Genomic DNA, 20,971 nt, shown 5'->3' on the forward strand with positions numbered 1-20,971 from the left:
CTGACCTCTTAACTTCAGAACTTCCCCTCTTCTTCAGCAATCAAATACATCTCAGCATGAAACTCAGAATTCTCTCACTCTTTTTTCCATTGCCACCTAACGGTCAACCCCTCCAGCCTTTACTTTATACCACTCCCTTCTCACCCTCAAGCCTCCTATTTGAATCTGTCAGCAATTGCAAATATACTGATCTCCTGCCTTAGCTGTCCTATTTTTTACTCCCCTAACCCCTTCCCCATTCAAATCTTATGTGAGTCCCCCCAAAGATTCCCAGGCCCAGTTCCTCAAGTAACACCCATCATGCTGATATTCAGCTCTTCCTGCTTAAATATTAATGGTTGAACAGTAATACCCCATCCCCTGCTCTCGCTGTTCTCTATAGCCATCTCAGCTTTTGCAAAAAAAGTATTTTAACTTTGCCCTAATTTTTATATGTATCTAACTGCTACAACAGCACCACAGTAAAATAAAAAAAATTAATAATCATACAGGTGCAAACTTTGGCATTTAAATATTTTCATATATAGTTGGTTTATAATTTCTGAATATGTTTGTATATTTCTATCCATTAAATCAGCCTACACAGTGAAATGATAAAGTGCACTTGGGACAGCAGCATAAAGTGTCTTGCAAAAACTTCCTGGTTTATTTATGGAATTGTCTTGTTGCACATGTGTGCAAGAAGGTCTTGAGTATAGAAGACTGAGTTGTAGATGGCTGTGACAGGTTTGCTCAATTTATAAATGTTCAGATAATGTTTTAAATATGAGTGGGAAGAGTTCATTGAGATGTAACACCCCCAAATTAGTGAGAATGAAAAATTTAAAACATTCGTATAATCTCTTTATATAGTGAACATTCTCTGATTTTCTTTTGTGATTTTTTCTAAGTCTCATGCTTGTGCAAATTTACTGACAGTATAGGAGCACAGCAAAGATAGTGATCAAAGTTAACTGAGAAATATTTGCTGATTGGAATATGCCATAATAATTTTTCTTAGTATCACATAGTACAGTTGCACCTGTGGTTTGTATTTTAAGAGTATTCAATTTCACAAATTTAGATTCCAAACAATTAATATTTGTAATCACAACATGGTAGTGAGCTTAACAAAGATAATTATAAATACTGATGTCATATGAAACTGTAGGCAGAGTGTATCTTCCCAAAATTTTAACCAGCATATTCTGTTTTGTATCTTGTTAAATTGATTCATATAGCTGGCTAAAATTATGTTCAATTCATTATAAAACATCACTTATGTATGACTGCTGATAGCTATGTCAGTTTGTGTTAGGATCCCAGGGAAGAAATCTTAATTCCATTGGAGTCAATGGGAAATTTGCGTTTGACTTCAGTGAACCCAGATTGCCTTATGAAGTCTTTAACCTAAAACAAGTGGCCTAAAAGCCACTTGCTTAAATCTGACTTAGGTCAACTCAGATAAAAATGAAGGCAAAGGGTTGATTAGTGATCTTTGCATTGAAGCATGCTGGTGAAGCAGTGCTGGGAAATATTGCTATGCTCTACATATTTTTTTGAGAAATAATATTCGAATGTCTGTACTGTGAACCTACTCAAATTTATGAATATTAAACCTGGTTTTACATTTGCTTTGTGCAATATTTTGTACTGTGACATTGTAGAGACAATGTATCTAAAATATTTATTGAATATTTATTGAATATTGAATATTTGAATATTTGAATATTGAATATTTATTGAATAAACACAAAAAATGTAATAGTATGCTAAGCATTGTACCTTTTCTCAAATAGGGTTTCACTTTTGGCAAAGCTGGAGAAATTCTTACAATGAGGCTTCGATTCATGGCATTTAAAGCAATGCTTAGACAGGTAAAGATAATAAATATTTTGATTTCCAGGGTTTTAAAAATAATTAACTTTATAGATAACATAAAATAACTGTATTCTACATTATTCTATCATATTATGTCTTGCCTACAGAGAATATTCTTTAAATCAGTCTGGAAACTAACTTGGTTAGTTACATGTAGTTAAGTAAAGTATTCTTAGAGGGAGAGTCTTAAATCAATACAAGTACAAGAGCTTTTTGTGTACTCCTTGCAAGGACTTAGATTTACAGCCAAGTTACTGTGGCCTGACAAGTTGACGTGCTTAGGTGTTCATTTGCCTGCTTTTGCCCATTACGTGTTCATTTGCCTGCTTTGCTTTCTTGGTGCCCTTTCTTCCCTAAAGAAATGCAATGCAATGCAGCTTACATTGTAACTCTTACTTCAAATGACTGTTTTAAATTGTAATATGTACAGATATTTATTTATTTATTTATTTATTTATTTATTTATTTATTTATTGAAGGTCTCTTTCAAAGAGTCCCCAAATCTATAATTGTTGTTTGTTAATACAATAGTGAGATTGTATACTTAAATCTAAAACCACTTTCAGAGAATTAAAATATAAATATTTCATAGTGGTTTTAAGTAATTCATGTAGTTATCTAAATTGGGCTTAATTTTGCATGATTTCAGGATCCGTATTTTAGATTTTCAAATATAATATTTCTGGGGTTTTGTGTCTTGCACATAAAGCTACATGTAGACACAGAATTTGATTCATGTGAAAATGACTATCTGCAATGTGGACAGAAAGCTGTTGTAGTCTGAAAAACTATGAGTTATAGATCAGCCTCACTGAAAACCTAATGAAAGAGAAATCTTACAATTGAGTCCTGAGGTTACAAATGCCTGTACTACATCACCACGTCTTCATTCAATGCATATCACACATGAAAGTTTAAATCAGATATTTGACCACATGGTGAATAAATTATAAACTGTGTACTTGACCCCAACAATTGACTCTGATTAGATAGACCAGTGTGTTTGGTTTATGTTTTTTTGTTGTGGGTTTTTTTTTTTTCCTCTCATAACTTCCAAATAAGCCTCTTCAGTCTGGGGAGAAACAAAACAATGAGTTGGGTGTTTTTGTCTTGAAAATGCTTTACACTTCATTCATCTGCAAACAGCTTTGCAGTTGTGAAGGAGTGTGACTGAAGAGTCATCTCCTCCAAGGAGATGCAGATTCAGCAGCGGTGGGGGAAGGTAGATTCTGTTTTTGGGAATCCCCCAGGCTGCTCTTCTTCCTCTCAGCAGTGACAGTGTGCACATTAGATCATCCACAAGCATACACTTCTTTCTAAAAATATTCATTGTGCAATGAAGGAATTAGACTTAATTAAATATGCAGAACTGATGCACTGCCACATACACAGTCTTCTGACACTGAACTCATTTATATTAGGTAAACCTCAGTTTACATTTGTGGTTTATATGAAATGTCCAAAAAATGGTCCTAAGAAAAATGTTTCTTATGTAGGACATGGGCTGGTTTGATAATCCTAAAAATAGCACTGGAGCATTAACTACAAGACTTGCTAATGATGCCTCACAAGTGAAAGGAGTAAGTAACATTTTGTTTTGGAATTTTTCATATTTGGTTTAGTGTGTAGTAAAGCTGCAGCTTGGATTTGACTGGTTGGATAACAGTCTTGACTTTGACAACTAAAATTTACTATAAAATGATAGCTGGTATAGAATGCATTGATGTGTTTTATAACAATGATGGTAATATATGTTTATGAAATAATTTCCAAGTAAACCTTTTTTCAAGTTTACTGCTGTGCTGTATTGTGATCTTCATTATTCAACAAATTCATTGGGAATCTCTTTATCTAAGAAGTCTGTTTAGAGGTATCTTATTTACCTAAAGATATGCATCTAAATTTGTTCAGCTTATGACCTCCTACTATTTTTTTGATCATACAGATTCCTTATATGAAAAAAATTAGACATAGTAGCAATAGACTTTGTTTTCCTTATTACTTTTTGGAGATTCTTTGGAAGTAATTTGTGGGCTTTCAGATATCTGTAATATTAGGCTAAAGAGCACTGAATGTAATTATTTGTGTATACTTAAGCAAATATTTACTGCGACATGAAGTTATGTGCTTTTTTTCTGAACTGAGGAATTTTGTAGTATTTTTGGTTTCATAAGTTAAACATTTAATTTTCTTCTTCATTGGGCTCCATGTGATGACTTATAAAGCTAGCTGCATGTTCTACAAAATGTGATAGATTTTAATGTTTAGCTGTAAATATAAATATGCGATATGCTTAAAGTCTGTTCAGCTTCAAGAGCAGAATTTGGAAATTGCAGTGCAAATTTAAGTATTCAGAACATGGGGAGAGAAGAATTAAATGTGATCTAGGTAATTTTTACAAGATAATTTAAGAAACATTTTGAAAAACAGCAAAACTGAGTTAAGACTTTCTAATAGTGTTTTGAGAACAAGTAATATTATAGGTGAAAATGCTTTCTTTATTTAAGATGCAGTTACTTTAGCAAGAAATGTCTTTTTTCTTCCTCCAGGCAACTGGTGTCAGACTGGCATTAATTGCCCAAAACATAGCTAACTTGGGGACTGGAATTATTATATCATTAATTTATGGCTGGCAGCTGACCCTGCTACTTTTAGCTGTTGTGCCAATCATTGCAGTGGCAGGAATGATCGAAATGAAGATGTTGGCTGGGCATGCTAAAAAAGATAAAGAAGAGCTGGAAGCTGCAGGAAAGGTGGGTCTAGAGAAGTTTATCTATTTCTGTGTAATGTATAAAGTCATGTTTACCAAAGCATTGTTGATGGATGTATTACTTCCAAATACAGAACGTATCATAATATTTAACTTCCAGAGAGAGCCAGACTCTATGTAGTTACACTAGTAGACCTACAGAGCATAACACCTCTTCAGTAATAACTGAAGAGTTGTGCTATTAACCAATATTTATTTTTATAATTGATAAATGCCAGAATGTGCAAAGCACTATTCAGGCACATTCTTTTCTCCTTCCTGTTCTGATCATCTCTGTTTTCCTTACTTAGCAACCCTCTTCATTTTGACATTCTCTTTTTTCTTTTCTGTCATCCCTTTTTGGCATGTCATCTGTCTTACATAAATTATACTGCTCTTTTCTTTTCTCTTTCATCTTATTAATGTTTGCAGATATAATATGTATATATCCACTGCTTTCTGAGTCTGATTGCCATTCCTTTATTTCTTGAGTGGAAGAGAAAGATGAGAACTGAAAAGTGAGAAGGCTAGACTCTTCTTTAAAAGATTAGATGAAGGCATTTAATGTCACTTCATTTCAAAAATTCTTTTGGGACAGAACAACTATTTCATCACTTCCCAGATACTGCTTTCTTAAAGATAAAACTTTTCTAAAATACCTTTCTATGTCCTACTGTTTTTAAAAGTTTAAAGAGCAATACTGAGGCTGTAAGGAACACCTGGGGGTGTTGGTTGACAGCTGCCTGAACATGAGCCAGCAGTGTGCCCAGGTGGCCAAGAAGGCCACTGGCATCCTGGCCTGTATCAGGAATAGTGTGGCCAGCAGGACCAGGGAGGTGATAGTGCCCCTGTACTCGGCACTGGTGAGGCTGCACCTGGAGTACTGTGTTCACTTTTGGTCCCTCACTACAAGAAGGACATCGAGGTGCTGGAGCGTGTCCAGAGGAGGGCAACGAAGTTGGTGAAGGGTCTAGAGAACAAGTCTTATGAGGAGCAGCTGAGGGAGCTGGTATTGTTTAGTTTGGAGAAAAGGAGGCTGAGGGGAGACCTTATTGCTCTCTACAACTACCTGAAAGGAGGTTGTAGCAAGGTGGGGGTCGGTCTCTTCTCCCTAGTAACGAGTGATAGAACAAGAGGAAAGGGCCTCAAGCTGCGCCAGGGGAGGTTTAGGTTAGATATTAGGAAAAACTTCTTCACCGAGAGGGTGGTCAGGCATTGGAACAGGCTGCCCAGGGAAGTGGTTGAGTCTCCATCCCTGGAGGTATTTAAAGAATGGATAGATACGGTGCTTGAAGACATGATATAGATGAACTTGGCAGTGCTAGGTTGATGGTTGGACTCGATGATCTTAAGGGTCTTTTCCAACCTTGACGATTCTATGATTCTATGAAAAAACCCCACATCTACTGGCTTCCCTGGGTCAACTAGATGGTTAACCTTGTCATAAAAGGAAATTAAGTTACTTAAACAGGACTTACGCGTCATGAGCCCGTGCTGGCTATGACCAATGACTGACTGCATTGTCTCTCAAGTTTTTTTCAATAACTCCCAGAATAACTTTCTCCATAATTTTACCAGGCACTGAAGTGAGACTAACAGGCCTGCTGTAGTACAATAACTTATTAAAAGTGCTCATGCTTCTCCCTGAAGGTTCTCTCCTGCTTTTTGTGTAAGTGCTCAGTTCAGAAAGCTTTGTGCAGAAGAGGGACTTTGCTGACTTCTAGGCATGAGCTGGAAACAGAGGGAGTTCAAGGAACTAGGTCCAGAGAAGCACAGTGTTCCAAAGCACTGGTTCTCAAAGAGCTTTATGGAGAATGTGAGCCACGTAATACACCAAATGCAATAACAAGATTATGTAAAATAATTGCGTATCTATTTGATGCTTTCTAAAATTAAAATATAAAATAATGTTAAGATTGAACTTTTATAAGTTTTAGGATATTCAAAAACATTGCCAGTCTCTTGGGAAAAAACACTTCTCCCCAGCTTCAAACGTTTAGATGCAAAGAATCAGGGGACTCACCACACCTGTGGGGAAAACCCAAGAATAAATATATTCATAAATAAATTCACAAAGGTTCATAATAAATTCATATAGGTTCATAAATAAATTCAGTGCTGAAAAAACATCACTATGGAAAGCCCTTCTTTTATAATCTAAATGTGCATGAATGTAAATATGCAAGCAGATGTACCTGATTTCTCACCTTTTTCTGGGCAGATGCCATCTAATGGTTAGCTTCGGATTTATACCTTGAGTTGTCTACAGCACTGTGATCTTGTACTCCATGGCCAGTTCTGGTTATTAAGATGCAAAGTTCACTCATTCTTGTGTCTTTTGTCTAGATATACTTTTCTTTGGTTATATTTTCCCTTGACCTTACTTTATGGTTTTCTTAGACAAGGTCTACAAAAGTCTAGCTACATTACTGTTGGCATTGTCCATATTAATTTCCTGCTAATGTGTACTTTCTTGAACAGACAGTTCTCTAAGTTATACTCAGACTTATTACTGTGCATTTGTACAGTATTTATGCTCATAAGTAAACTCTCCTGCTAAATACCCATCCGTAGAAATAAGACCAGTTGGCAACTGAATAGAGCCTAGATATAGGTGTTTAATACTATTTGAGATGCATTAGGAAATTGAAAACATCCATCCCTATGGGACTGTCAGGTATAACACAGTACATGTGGGAATCCCTGCCCTCTCAGAGCAACAGCAGTTGAGGCCAGCTGGAATACCCAACATACCATGTATTGCGCTGGAGGCAGTGTGTAGGACATGGACTCAAGCCCAGTGTTTCAACGAGAGGTGAACAGAGGGATTCAGCACTAGTTCCAGTGTGTAAAGAGATGCGATTGTTCCAGGTGTCTTCCACTGGCCATTTCTAAGCATCATCCTCTTCTACATGCCTATGGACTGAATTGACCATACAGGCTCCTAGCCTGATTGTGTGATCATTGAGGAAGACTTACCTACATAGGTAACCTACCTTGTGCACCTACATAGACTTAACAGACTACATAAAAAAGCCTTGAATCGGTTGCTCCCATGCAGGCATGCATCTACTGCCTTCAAATGTTACTAGGTACCTTTGTGTATGTAAATGACTCAAGTCTAAAGAATCTGCAAGCTTAAGGAAGGTATTACTGATCAGATCAGATATCTACTGCTGAGATCTCAGTTGGGCTCTAGCCACATAAATAACCTGGACATTCTGATTATAGCTCAAACTCAGCGGACTGGAAGTTGAATGCTAAATTGCCATTTTTCTTATTGAATATCTTCTCTGTAATTGTCACTGCTGTCTGATGGTTTTTCACTACTTGTTTAGAGCACATTAAAGAGGTTTTATCAGAAAATTCTGAGCATCATCAGAAAATCTCACTGTCATAAAAAGAAAAATGTAAAATGCTTACTTTTGATATCAAAGGTCCATGACTTTAATAACAATTATAAAAAATATAAAATTATATTCCAGCAGACTCTTTTTATTAGTTTAGAATAAGGAATTGCAACATAATCTTAACTTTTGATTAAAACATTTGTATTTCTATTGCAGATTGCCACAGAAGCCATAGAAAATATTAGAACTGTTGTTAGTTTGACCCGAGAAAGGAAATTTGAGATGATGTATGGAGAGCATTTGCATGTGCCATACAGGTATAATAGAAAAAACTAAGCTAAAAAAAAATCTGTGTTTAAATTATAGAATAAATTACAAATATTTACTTGGACTAACATTGATTTTTTTTTGTTAGTGTATATGATGTAATGTATAATTTAATTACCTCAGAATTAATGTAAATATTTTGCATATTTTTTAATTACAAATGCAACCACCAGCCACCATTTTTTTTCTTTGATTTAATTGATTTTATGTGATAATATTGGTACCATCTATGGCAATGTCACTTGGTTTGGAAAAATGTTAGTTTTAAGTGAGCTTTGGAAGTCATCTAATCTAATCTCCCACCTGAAGTGTTTCAGATATTTAATTAGAAACTTTTAAATGGAAATTGAATATTGCATTAAGCCATTTTTGAAAGTATGAATAGGATTGAAAACATTTGAATAATTACTTGTTGGTTTGTGACTGAAAAAAAAAAGGAATATAAATCTGCCTGGACTAAATAAAAATTAAAAAGTCTTAAAGTGGAAAACTAAAAAGATACAGTCAATTAAAGTCTTATTTGTTCTAGAATGAAATGTTTCATTTTCAGACATCCATGAGAAAAGTAAAGGAAATGACAGCATACGTACACAGATATGATGGGAGACAAGTAGGGCTGCTGCTAATACATCCACCATAATAATTGAGTGGTTAGAGAACAGTGCAGGACATAAAAGATATTACTTTAGCTTTTTTCTCGGCTGCTAGGTTTTGAGTCCGTACCTCACAATGTGCAGGAGAATACTTAACCATTCTCAGGGTCGACATTGATGGGATTGCTCCAAGACTTTCATCTTAATGTTATTCTGGTATAAATAAGAACTTATTGCCCTATGGGTCAATTTGTCTGGAAGAGAGAGAACGTGTTTTTCAGTTAATATTTCAGTGCGTGTTAAAGCGCTGATTATGCAAAGAGTTTCTATTTTATAAAAATTGAGCCTAGGCCTTCTGTTATACTGGATTAATGCACAAATCAGCTATGTAAAAGAAAAGTCACAACAGCCTCTTAATCAAAAAAAAACACACTTGTGAATCTGGCTCCTGTTTTTTTTTGGTTTGGTGTTTTTTTTCCAGAAGGAACCATACATTTGTGACTTAGTAATAGCATCAATAAAATTATTTTCTGTCTTTTTTCTGGTATCATTCATAGTTACAGAAAAATTTCTCTCTGCCTTGCTTTTAGTTATAGGCATAGTTTTATCATCCAAAATCTAATTTCTGCATCATACATGCAGGGTTAATCTTATTTGAGAGAGGAATTTTGACTGAATAAATTGAAAAGAAACAGATTCTCGAGTGTTTAATATCTTTGTTATTTGGTTAACATAAAATTGCAAGTAAAGAAAAAATGACACAAAAATTTGTCTTTGGCTGAAGGTGAGCTAACAGTTCTGCTCTTTTTTTTTCTTATGTGATGCAGTAGTACAATTTCAAATGTGTTATTGACATCTTCAAAGGGGTAATCATGGACTGAACTGTAAAGTGGTTTAGAACTCAAACTATGAGATGGTAAGACAATAATTATACATAGTAGCTGAGGTGTCACCCTTCTCTGCACCCATATTCTAAGCTGCTCTTGGAAGTAAATAAAATTCTGCAAACAAAACTAACTTTCTCTTGGACACAGTCTAACAGGAGACAAGGGATTGTGTTGTTTAAGCATGAGTACGCTTCCCATTCATAACAATATCATCTGAAGTCAATTAATTGGGTTTTGCATACTAGGACCTAAGTATGATTGTACATTTTTATGAAAATATGCATTCTTTCTTACAGAAATTCTGTGAAGAAGGCACATATATTTGGATTTTGTTTTGCCCTTTCACAAGCAATGATGTTCTTTACCTATGCTGGCTGTTTCCGGTTTGGTGCCTATCTAGTGGTAAATGGACACATGGACTATAAAAGTGTGTTTTTGTAAGTATCTGTTTTGTAATCTTTTTTCTGTCAGTCCAGACAAAGGTCTTTGTTTACTGCTAGAGATATCATGAATCCATTGGGTAAGCTACGAGAAAACAGGAAAGTTCTTCTTCTGTACTTAAATATAATGAAAGCATATTACAAAGTGCATACTCTAGGTAACTCAGAGTCTGAGCTGTTCAGATAGGCCTGATTTTGGATTTCCTTTTCTGTATTTATTTGGGACTATTATGTTTTTCAGAGGTTGAAACAGTACCCTACTTACATCACTTTGTTTATTCTCACCAATCTTATTGTTCATGTAGCTGTGAGGTCCTCTGTATATTCTACAAAAAACATAGTTGCACCTGTTTATTGAAGCATAATAATATTGTAAAAATCTTTTTAAGAATAAGTCATCAGCGTCTTTGTTATTTCTGTGTCAGGTTTATTCATTGAAATTTGAAATCTTCTCTAAAATACATGTTAAATACCCAGAGAGTAGGATTCCATAAGGTATATGCTGTTCACTATAAGGGAAGAATAACTGAATTATTTTAGATGACATTCTGATAAGAAGCTTGTTCACTTAAATGAACCAATTTTGTGCGGGAAATGAAAGCATGAACCATGAATGTAAGAACAGTATGTAAAGTACTATACATAACCATAGTTGGGTGGAGCATTTTATTTTTAATTTAGACAGGCACTGCAAATAAAATATAATTCTAATCTGCAGTATTTTTAGAAGGTGTATCCATTGTAATCTGATATTATACAAGGAATAGTACAATTATTTGTCTCTAAGGGTACTGCATAGGCTTTTAAGGGCAGAAACTGTACAAAAATTAAAGGAATGATTTTGAAATTATAAATTATCCTTAGCTTCTTACTTTTATATTTTGGGTTTATAATCACTGTTTATCCAATCATTTGCCATAATATCTAAGACCCCCTACCATAACCAAGTCCCATTCTTCTAGATCATATATAAACTCAGAAGAAATATAATTTATAATTTAAGAGGTGATAGCTCAATATAGGCCTATGGAAACAAGTATGAAAAGAATGAGATTCTAGCAGTATGGATATCAGTAGCCTCAATACCTAAGAAAGGCCAATCATACCAATTTTTTGTTGGCAACCTGATTGAAGATAGTTAACACAGCTCATTTTGACTGGAAGATGTTGGAAAGTGTCTGCATCCCATCTGCTAGCTGAACATCTCTAGCCAGCTGGGGGAGTGAACTTCCAGTGGCTCAGTTAGATTTGGAAGGAATTGTCTGACCTAAAGCTGTGTGAGCCCTTCTAGGCTGTTCAAATGCAGAATAAAACAGATGAGTTAATATAGCTCTGAAGATAAAAGTTAATATAAATGAAGTTATTTTACTTTGCCTTAAAACAGGCTAAGAGGTCTCATATGTCAATTACCATTTCTCAGTGATGAGGAATCCTATGTTGTGTGGCAGTAATTAATAGCTGAGGACAGCAGGTTCTTAAACCATTCTAATGTAATGCCTGTAATGATACATCTACATTCACCATAAAACAATAATAGCGTAGTTTTCAACCTTTTTTTGGTGTTGTGAATCCTTCAAGTTTTTTTCAGCAGAGCTGTGTAGCAAATTAAATCTTTATTGTTACCTTGTTACAGGCTTTATTTCTTATTTTCATTGATGCCTTAAAAATGAATCACTAACTCCCAGAGGTCATTGAATCATAGAGAGGAAACCACAGCAACAGTAGAACAGGATTAGAGTAACGATTTTACCATCCATTGACCACTTTCTTCCTAGCCCCAGTGAGACTTAATATAGTTAACCAGTATTAATAATTAAAGAGATTAGTGCTAATAGGTAATGAAAACATTTAATTTGGAATGGAGGCTTGTTTATCTCGCTTCATTAAAAGAGGATAAAAACAAATTTCTGGAACTAAATGAGTAATTACAGCAATAACTGTTGGTTACTACTTTATTCTTTTTAAATTTAGTCCCGTTTTTTCTCTGAGCAAAAGAAAAAATTGACTGCAGCCCCATTTCCATTGTCCTTTTCTTCATTGTCTATTTATTGATACTTTTTTCCTGATTTCTTTTATAGAGTGTTTTCAGCTGTTGTATTTGGTGCAATGGCATTAGGACAAAGCAGCTCTTTTGCTCCAGACTATACCAAAGCCAAGATATCAGCAGCCCACTTGTTTCTACTGTTTGAAAGAATACCCTCAATAGATAGTTACAGCGAGGAAGGAGAGAAGCCCGTAAGTAAGCCATGTGTAATGGGCGATATTATTTATGGACAACATGGATAGTACTCTTCTCACTTCCTTCAAACTGATTTTTCCTCTCCTTCTGATTACTTCCTTACCTCAACGTGTTCTCGCCACTTTATCCGAACACAACATGGACCAAGTTCTCTGTTGTGAGTCCAGTTTTTGCCCACTCTGCCTAAACATTTTTGTTTTGAAAATCTGGTTAAGGTACAACTTGTGTGGAATACAACCAGCAGAATTATGAGCATTTTCAAAATAGTTCAGTGGTGTACTTTGATTTTGTCACTTCGCAAAGATTCAGACCACAGAGTTAAAGTCAGCATTCCAGCAAATGCAAAACTCTATTGATCTCAGTGGGGAAAAAGCCAAGATTTCTGCAATTCTATTTGAATAATCTATCAAATTGTCTTAAAGATGTAACAGTGATACTATTTCAATTATAGGAAACATTCAAGGGAAACGTAATGATCAAAGATGTGGCATTTAACTACCCAAACCGACCAGAGGTCAAAATCCTCCAAGGTTTAAATCTAAAAGTAGAAAAGGGACAAACTCTGGCTCTTGTTGGTAGCAGTGGCTGTGGAAAGAGCACTGTTGTTCAGCTGCTTGAGAGATTTTATGATCCACTTAATGGAGAAATGGTAAGTATTTTTGTAACAATGTGTCAACGTGTTAAGTGAGGGTGTGCTTGTTTGGTTTTATGTGATGTGATAAAGTATAATAGATATTTCTAGGTTTATTTTTGAAATATTTTTAATGTTAAAGACAAGCAGTAGCTCATCAGGGTTCCTTATTTAAATGCGATGAATAATATAATGGAAAAAGTCCTGGTTTCCCACATTATAATGAATTAATGAAACAAGATCTGTGTGGTAAAAATATGCCTGATCCACAGCCTAATGATGCCTTTGAATTTGGAGCAAATTCCCTGAGGTTTTTATGTTAAAAACACTTTAAAAGTTATTAAATATACGTATCTACTTCTGTATAATGTAGTAATAGAATTTGCCATCTGTGTTCTTTCCTAAAACATTGAACATTGACAAAAAAAAATTTTATCATAATTTTTACTTGTCAGAAACATCTTTCAGAGTATGCCCACTTACCAAGTGATAGATTGTAAATACTTTCAGTAATTTTGGTTTAAAATACATCTAGGGTTTCTCACACTACTTATTCAGCAACTTTACATATTTTTTTCACATAATGGTGTTGTTTATTGTCATTTTCTCTTTGATGTAAACGTGCTCAGAGATTTTGTTTGAAAAAGAACCCACACATTTTGGGTTGGATGAGTAAGAATAAGAAGGATTTCAGAACTTGTCTGAGCAGAGATACTCACAAAAGATAAAGCAATAATTAATAGGCCTAGATGCCATGGGCAAGATTTTTTTTTGAGGTTGGAAATGCCCATACGGGTCCAGTGTAGCAAACTGATGTGTAGAAAGAAGCAGCATAGGTATGTTTAACCAAGTGCAACTTCATCACCAATGTTTTTGACCTTGTATCGATAAATAACCAACAATGGCTTACTGAAGGGTAAAGCACAGACCTCTGGCATGGAAACTACAAAAGCAGTGGACTAATTCATAAGCTCAGTTGCACTTTGAGTGAAAGGAGTGTATGCTTAAAAGCACTGTCAGAAGAACAGCTGTTCACAGCAGTGAGCACTATTCTAGTCTGGTAAAGAGGGTAACTATGCCTAAAAGTTGTACTATTTGGTGTGGTGGATCCAAAATGCATAATAACTGAGTTCTCTAGCTTTGTCAGTGATTTTTCACGTCAAATAAGGAACAGGGAGCAGACCTTAGCAGCCTGCAAATCCATTTGAATTCTAAGGAAAAGAGATGGCAAATATCTATGTAGTTGAAAGCAATTTCTCTTTTCTAGCTTTTTTTTTTTTTCCCCTTTACATCTGCAGATGTAGAAATGCTGCCACTGATTTCAGTGGATTTTGAATCAGGTTCATTATGATCTCTTTCCTTTGAAAAACAGTTATATTGGCTGCAAATTGGCTGTTCTAGGACAAACTGTGGAATTAGTACATTAATCATGTCCAGTAGCCATGCTATGAAGGGGGCAGTTCTTCAGTTACCCAGCCGATCATGTTACTCAACACAGAGCCTAAGCACTGCACTGGGTGATTCTAGTGGAGATGTAACAGCCCTCTTAACGTCCTGGTATATTTGTGTCCAAGTTGATATGACTTGTATAATTATGAAACTGATATATCCAGAAAAAAACTTTCTGTTGTCATTTATCTAATAGATAATGATAGCAACTCAGTAGCCAAATTTAGCAGAAGTGTGATAAAGTTGCCAGTAAAGAAAACTGACTGCAGATGATATCTTAAGGAATCCAAAAGTAAATTTGTCCATTGTCAGGCATTACATCACCATTAAATTTAAGATTGGATGTTTGGCTTAGAAGTGTGTGAATGAATGAACCCAACTCTTCCTTTATTTTAATGGAATACTACTGCCAATCTGTTCCTTCGGTGGGAATATATATGCAAAATAGAGGAAATTTTTCCTACCGAAGAAAGAAAGGAAAGAACTTTACCCAAAGTTCTTGAAGTTGCCTCAGCATATCCTATCTTCCACTGTCTTAAAAATCCTGATGAAATCTTGAAGCAAAGAAAAGGACTGAGGCAGCAGAAGGGACTAGCCTCATTTTTATATAATAGGCCTTAGAAGATTTTGGAACATAGAGGAGAAGGAGGGAAAGGGATTATGTGAGCTTTCAATATGGTATCTCTAAGGAAGGAGCTGCAATTGCACAACTTCTGTCTATGAATTTACAGTAAGTCTCAAATACACATATAGCCATGTGACTGAAATTTAAAATGTTTGGTTTCTCAGCTTTTTGACGGCAAAAATGCAAAGACACTAAATATCCAGTGGCTGAGAGCTCAGATGGGTATCGTCTCACAAGAACCAATCCTGTTTGACTGCACGATTGCTGAAAACATCGCATATGGAGATAACAGTCGGCAGGTGTCACATGAGGAAATTGTTAATGCAGCAAAAGAAGCCAATATTCATTCCTTCGTTGACTCTCTGCCAGATGTAAGTTATTCCTTTTGTCTCCTACTTAGAATGGGAGGTGACCTACTGTGGCAGGGGAAAATTGTGTCCATTTATGATTCCCTGGAGTACAATAATTCCCTGAGATGCAAATCTGAAGCTGATTTTTAAATCTTATCTTTCTTAATTGTGTTTACCATACTTATTTTTACTCTGGGAGACTCCATTGTTAGGTAGAGAGCTAAACATTTAAGATATCAGGGAAGAAAATCCACAATTATAACTGAGAGCTGGAAGTGTGGGGTAGGCTTTTTCAAGCAAGTTAAACATTTCTTTTTAAGCTCCTATTTATCTCAAGCATATGTAAAAGACTTTGCCAGGCTGACAAATTTCTTACGCATTTCTTCCAGTTATACCTAGTCAGAATTTAAATTTCTAGTATTCCTACAGTTCAAAAATTACTAAGAAAGTTTTTCATATATATATATATATATATATCTATATATATATAGATATCTATCTGACCATTACATAATAATGTAAGAAAGAACATCTTGGGTCAGATGAAAGGTCTGCCAGGCACAAAATCTTGTCCCAGGCAGTGACCAGCAAGATGTATTTACAAATAAGTATGCAAAAGGGCTAAATATTTAATCACATTTCCCCTGAATTCTCATCTAACTTTGCATAATTTGTGACTCAGGAACTTCCTAAGATAGAAATCATGTTTTATTATTTAATAGTTCTGGGTGCATTTTTCTTCTGTGGGTTTGACAAATCAATTTGTAACCTATGTCAGCTTGTATCCAAAACTTCCTGAAGCAAGGAAGTTGCCAGCTTAGTTGTATGTTGTATATATTCAGCTTAATTTCAGGCTGTTAAGCTGCTTTTTACATTTCTTGAAAAAAAACAAAGGCCAAAGCTCATGATTTTTCCAGATCATGTTTATTTTCTAATGACTTATCAAGATCTGCTCTTTCCAAAACTTTGTAGAGAAATCTTGTGATGTATAATGATGTCTCATAAAACTTTGGTGCTTTTTGCAACCAAATATATAATACCTCAAAGACTACTGTGACCTACATGTGAGTTTGTCTGGAGACCTGGCTGGTCCACCTTAACTGACATAACTAAATTAAAAGCATAACTGTCCAAAACTGTTTTATAGATAAAGTGTATAAATGTCTATGTCTATATACACATATAGTATATAATTTGGCCTGAAACTGATACATCTTATACATTGCTATTTTTTTCTTCAGGATGAATAAATGTGGGTAAAATAAGTGATTGGTTAGGATGCTGGCTGGGAGTGTTTAAGGTCAGGGTTTGATCCCCACTATTGTCATAGACTTTCGCTGAGCTTTGGTATTCTATCTCCTCATTGAGAATAATGTTGCCTTCCAGCCTTAGAGGAGCTGTTGCTTTGAATTTATGAAATGCTTGACACTACAAAGAAGTCTCCTAGTGAAAGATCTATATATCTGTAGCAGATAGCAATTCTGGTCATCTGTTTTCAGAGAGCTATTGGCATGGAATATGCAGTTTATGGATGGCTGGCGTCAGGGTCAATATGCTTAAATATACTTCAGAATCGATTTGCATTCATAATCTGAACTTAATATATTGTTTCTAGAAATACAATACCCGCGTAGGAGACAAGGGAACTCAGCTTTCTGGTGGTCAGAAACAACGTATTGCTATTGCCCGAGCTCTTGTACGTCGGCCCCAAATTCTGCTACTGGATGAAGCTACATCTGCATTAGATACAGAAAGTGAAAAGGTAACTTGATTGTGAGCCAGGAGTCCGGAATCTAAATCTGTGTTCATTTGTATTATCATTATTGTTTTCACTCCCACAGATTAAAGCCCAAAGCTGGAAATATGGTGTTTTATGAAAATTACATACCTATGCTAATAATAGACAAATATAGAGGTCTTACTCCTTGCCAAAAAAACATATCTTTTTTTTTCATCTGTATGGCAGTAGGCAGATTGAAGTAGCAATGAAGAAGGCATTTCTTTGTCTGGAATTCTTCAGGCTTCAATCGGAAAAGTGCTATCAGAATTGAATCGGGAGGCACGAACTTCAGAAAAGGAAGAGACTGAGGACACTGCCAGAGAACTTTTTCTCTGGGAAATGGCCAAATCTTCCTGTCATCATTTTTCTTGCTTCTCTCATTGCTCTCCAGTGCTTGCCAGATGTTCATGGCTAATATGCAAACTTCCAGTGAAAAAATTGCTAGAACACTTATTTATTTTTTAAGCCCAAACCTGCAAACTTAGTATAACAGAAGTACAATCTAGCTGTAGGAAATTAACACAGATTCTACAAAAGTGCTTACTATTAATGAGGCAAATATTATAACAAATATTATAAACTGAAAAGCTCAAAACCTATGGACTAAGTTTTGATCAATTCTAGGCATAAAAACATAAGGTTTGAGGGGAAAATGCCATTGAATAACTCCAGTATTCTTTGATTTCTTAATTCCATGCCAGTTAGGTACAAAAATTTCATCTCTTATTTTATTCTGCATTAATAAACCTAAACAATAAAGAAAAGAAAGCAGAGATTCTTATTAGTATTTTTCTGCCAGTGCTAGCTTTAAGAAAAACATGATTCATGAGACTCCTTGCGCAATCATGAGAACTAGTATGATAGTAGTTGACCCAAGATTACTGACTTAACTCCCATATATAAATAATCAGTCATGGAAGGGACCTCTGGAGGTCTCTAATCAAACCTCCTCTTCAAACAAGGACCAACACTGAATTGAAACTAGGTTGCTTAGTGCTGTGCCCAGTAGGGTCTTTGAAAATCTCTAAGAAGATTCAACAAGATCTCTTCTGTCCCTGTTCCAATGCTTAATTATCCTTGCAGTGAATATTTTTCTTATATCCAGTCAGAACACCCCCTGTTACAATTTATGACCATTTTCTCTGTTCTCCTACCATGCATCTCAGTAATGAGCCTGGTTCCATCTCATCCTCTTAGCTGTCATGGCATCATCCACTATGACAGTTTTGACTCCTTGCCAACACAGGCTAATTCTAAAACAGGAAGCCAAAGCCACAGATACTCCCTTTCCCTCACTGTCATATTACAGTTTATTTCAGAGATGGCAATTGAGGTATATCTCACGACAGCTGCCAGAAAAGTTCACCTTTTGGTTTGTTCATTGTGCAGATTGTCCAGGAAGCATTGGATAAAGCCAGAGAAGGTCGCACCTGCATCGTGATAGCTCACCGCCTCTCCACCATCCAAAATGCTGACAAGATTGCCGTGGTCCAGAACGGCAAGGTCGTAGAGCAAGGGACCCATCAGCAGCTCCTGGCTAAAAAAGGCATCTACTATTCTCTGGTCAATGTTCAAAGTGGGTCATGCAACATGTAAATTAAAGGCAGTACTTATCTCTGAATTGTCACTGTAATTATTTCAATACTGCTATTTTTGTCACTGTAATTATTTCAATATCAATAGTCAGTCTTGATACTTTTGGTTTTCCTCCTTTCTTTCATAAGTCCTATGAAAACAAGAAATACTAAGTAAATATGTTCCAGTTTCTGACTAATAGTTTTCGTTATTCAAACCACTCTACTATGTGGCCAAAGAACTATGTGGCCTCTTGCACTCATAAAAGTAGAAGTATGCTAAGCCAAATGTAACTAATATTACCTTGTTTGAACTGTCAAAATCACACTAATCAGGCACATCTGGTAAACAACCTGTAAACATTTTCATGCTCAGTAAAAACAGTTTTGCTATTGATAGAAACAAACCTCAAGCCTTATCCTCGCTGTGTCTGTAAGGCATAGTCAGTCCTGGCCTATTAGGCTTGTTATCAACTTGTTATAAGAACTTGCAGGTCAGCTGGAGCTTGATGCCAGATGTCTGTTGTTATGATGTGGCTTTTTAGCCTGGGATGACAGCAAGGGTCTTTAAAATATGGATGCAGGCTGAAAACAAAGGTCCCAGAACTGTAAGTACTTCAGTGATGGTCAGTTACTGATCATTGAAGAGGTGCAACTTTAAGAGCTGTGAAAAGACTGTTTTAAATATAACACAGAAAAGATGCAGAAGATGATAAGAAACAAACCCACAACTGATGGCGAAGGCAAGGCACCTGCTGCAGCCTGGGAAAATAGTATCTGCAAGTCTCCCAAAGTCCTAGGGGTCAGAGGTCAGGGGCTAAGAACTCTCTAAAGACTGCAATATTTTATAAAAGGTGAAAATCTTGAATTTGGGCTTAGAGGCAGGGGAAAGAAGGAAGGATGGATGTCCTTTTCAGTGTTAGCTTCCTTCACTGAAGAGCTCTTGAGCCTGGTCACCCTGATGACTAAGGACCGTAACCATTGGTGCTAATTGCATGGCATCAGCTCTGTGGTATTGTATATTAGTTGCTGATTTAAGATGACTGTTAAGGACTAACTGCTTTGAATATGTAGTAATAGTGATTGATAATTATTAAGAACTAACCATTAGCAATGTGTATTGTTAATGAATGTCTATGCAGTAAAGTTTTGGTTTTAAGTTTAAAACTGGCCTGATTAATCAGTCTTTCACACTTCCGTCACAGCAATTTCTGATTCCCTGAGATTTATACATATGACCTGTCTTACCTATATGTAGATATTTATACACACACAACCTAACTGATAGGCAGTTAGGCTGATAAATGTACTAATAACACTCTCCAGAATGTTCATAGTGTCATTGTATTCCTCTTGAATCACTTACCTGTTTTCTCCTGTTCCTGTCTTAGATGGAAAACCAATCTGACTATCAAATTTGTTTGTTTCCTATTTATGTATTACTTGATAACAATAAGGTTCTTGTCCATGAGTAAGGCTATTAGTCTGCACCATAATATAAATAAATTATACTTGCAATTGCAAGAATGCAATAGATATTCTTTAACATTGTAGTCTGAAGATTCAAGTGAGAACATATTTAGGTTGATTTTTTTTTTACTAAATTCTGGATTTTAGTCTTTTATTTTTAAAACTAGGCTTTTTAATTTTTGATGATACAATTTCTAATGATTGGATTGTTTCCCCAAGTTGTATCATTTCAAAGATGCTTGATTTAGCAGACAAATTTAGCTCTTCCTGAAAATCAGGCAAGCACTGTAAATATTTTACCACAGACATGAGTATCAGTTTTGAAAATTTTGGCCATATAGGTTAAAATCTATTTCAGAAATTCATGTCAAATGTAGAAACTTTCCAAAACAACCTATTTTTCTCTATCCTTTTCTTCCACTTTTTCTAAAGAAGTATTTCCCCTTTGTTGAGATTTATGCAAAAGTTTGCATAATAATTGCTAAACACCTCACTTTTGGTTGAAAGGGGCTATAAGGAAATTAAGCACTTTCCTTTAAGAATAATGGATCTTTGTTTCCAAATCCACCATAAATGCTTAGATAACTATGCTGCTGCTCACAGTTTCTTTCCTTTCAGAATTTCCTTTCGGAAGACTACAACCACCA

The 20,971-nt window shown here is 35.5% G+C and overlaps 1 protein-coding gene across 5 annotated transcripts in view; it reads left to right on the forward strand.

The window, feature by feature from the left end:
- Positions 1 to 20,620, forward strand: part of LOC104022900 (ATP-dependent translocase ABCB1) — a 60,572-nt gene extending 39,952 nt beyond the window's left edge. For all 5 annotated transcript variants that reach the window (XM_087775665.1, XM_087775657.1, XM_087775680.1 and 2 more), the window contains 10 exons: positions 1,779 to 1,856; positions 3,357 to 3,440; positions 4,410 to 4,613; positions 8,176 to 8,276; positions 10,063 to 10,203; positions 12,285 to 12,441; positions 12,897 to 13,094; positions 15,315 to 15,521; positions 17,116 to 17,262; positions 18,670 to 20,620. In XM_087775665.1, the coding sequence (XP_087631791.1) occupies positions 1,779 to 1,856; positions 3,357 to 3,440; positions 4,410 to 4,613; positions 8,176 to 8,276; positions 10,063 to 10,203; positions 12,285 to 12,441; positions 12,897 to 13,094; positions 15,315 to 15,521; positions 17,116 to 17,262; positions 18,670 to 18,876 (1,524 nt within the window). In that variant the 3' untranslated portion in view covers positions 18,877 to 20,620. The remainder of the gene's footprint in view (positions 1 to 1,778; positions 1,857 to 3,356; positions 3,441 to 4,409; positions 4,614 to 8,175; positions 8,277 to 10,062; positions 10,204 to 12,284; positions 12,442 to 12,896; positions 13,095 to 15,314; positions 15,522 to 17,115; positions 17,263 to 18,669) is intronic.
- Positions 20,621 to 20,971: the final 351 nt, after the last annotated feature.

This window comes from Nipponia nippon, unplaced genomic scaffold (assembly GCF_047370975.1).
Source record: "Nipponia nippon isolate SJK-2023a ecotype South Korea unplaced genomic scaffold, ASM4737097v1 scaffold_1, whole genome shotgun sequence".
Classification (NCBI taxonomy): Eukaryota; Metazoa; Chordata; class Aves; order Pelecaniformes; family Threskiornithidae; genus Nipponia; species Nipponia nippon.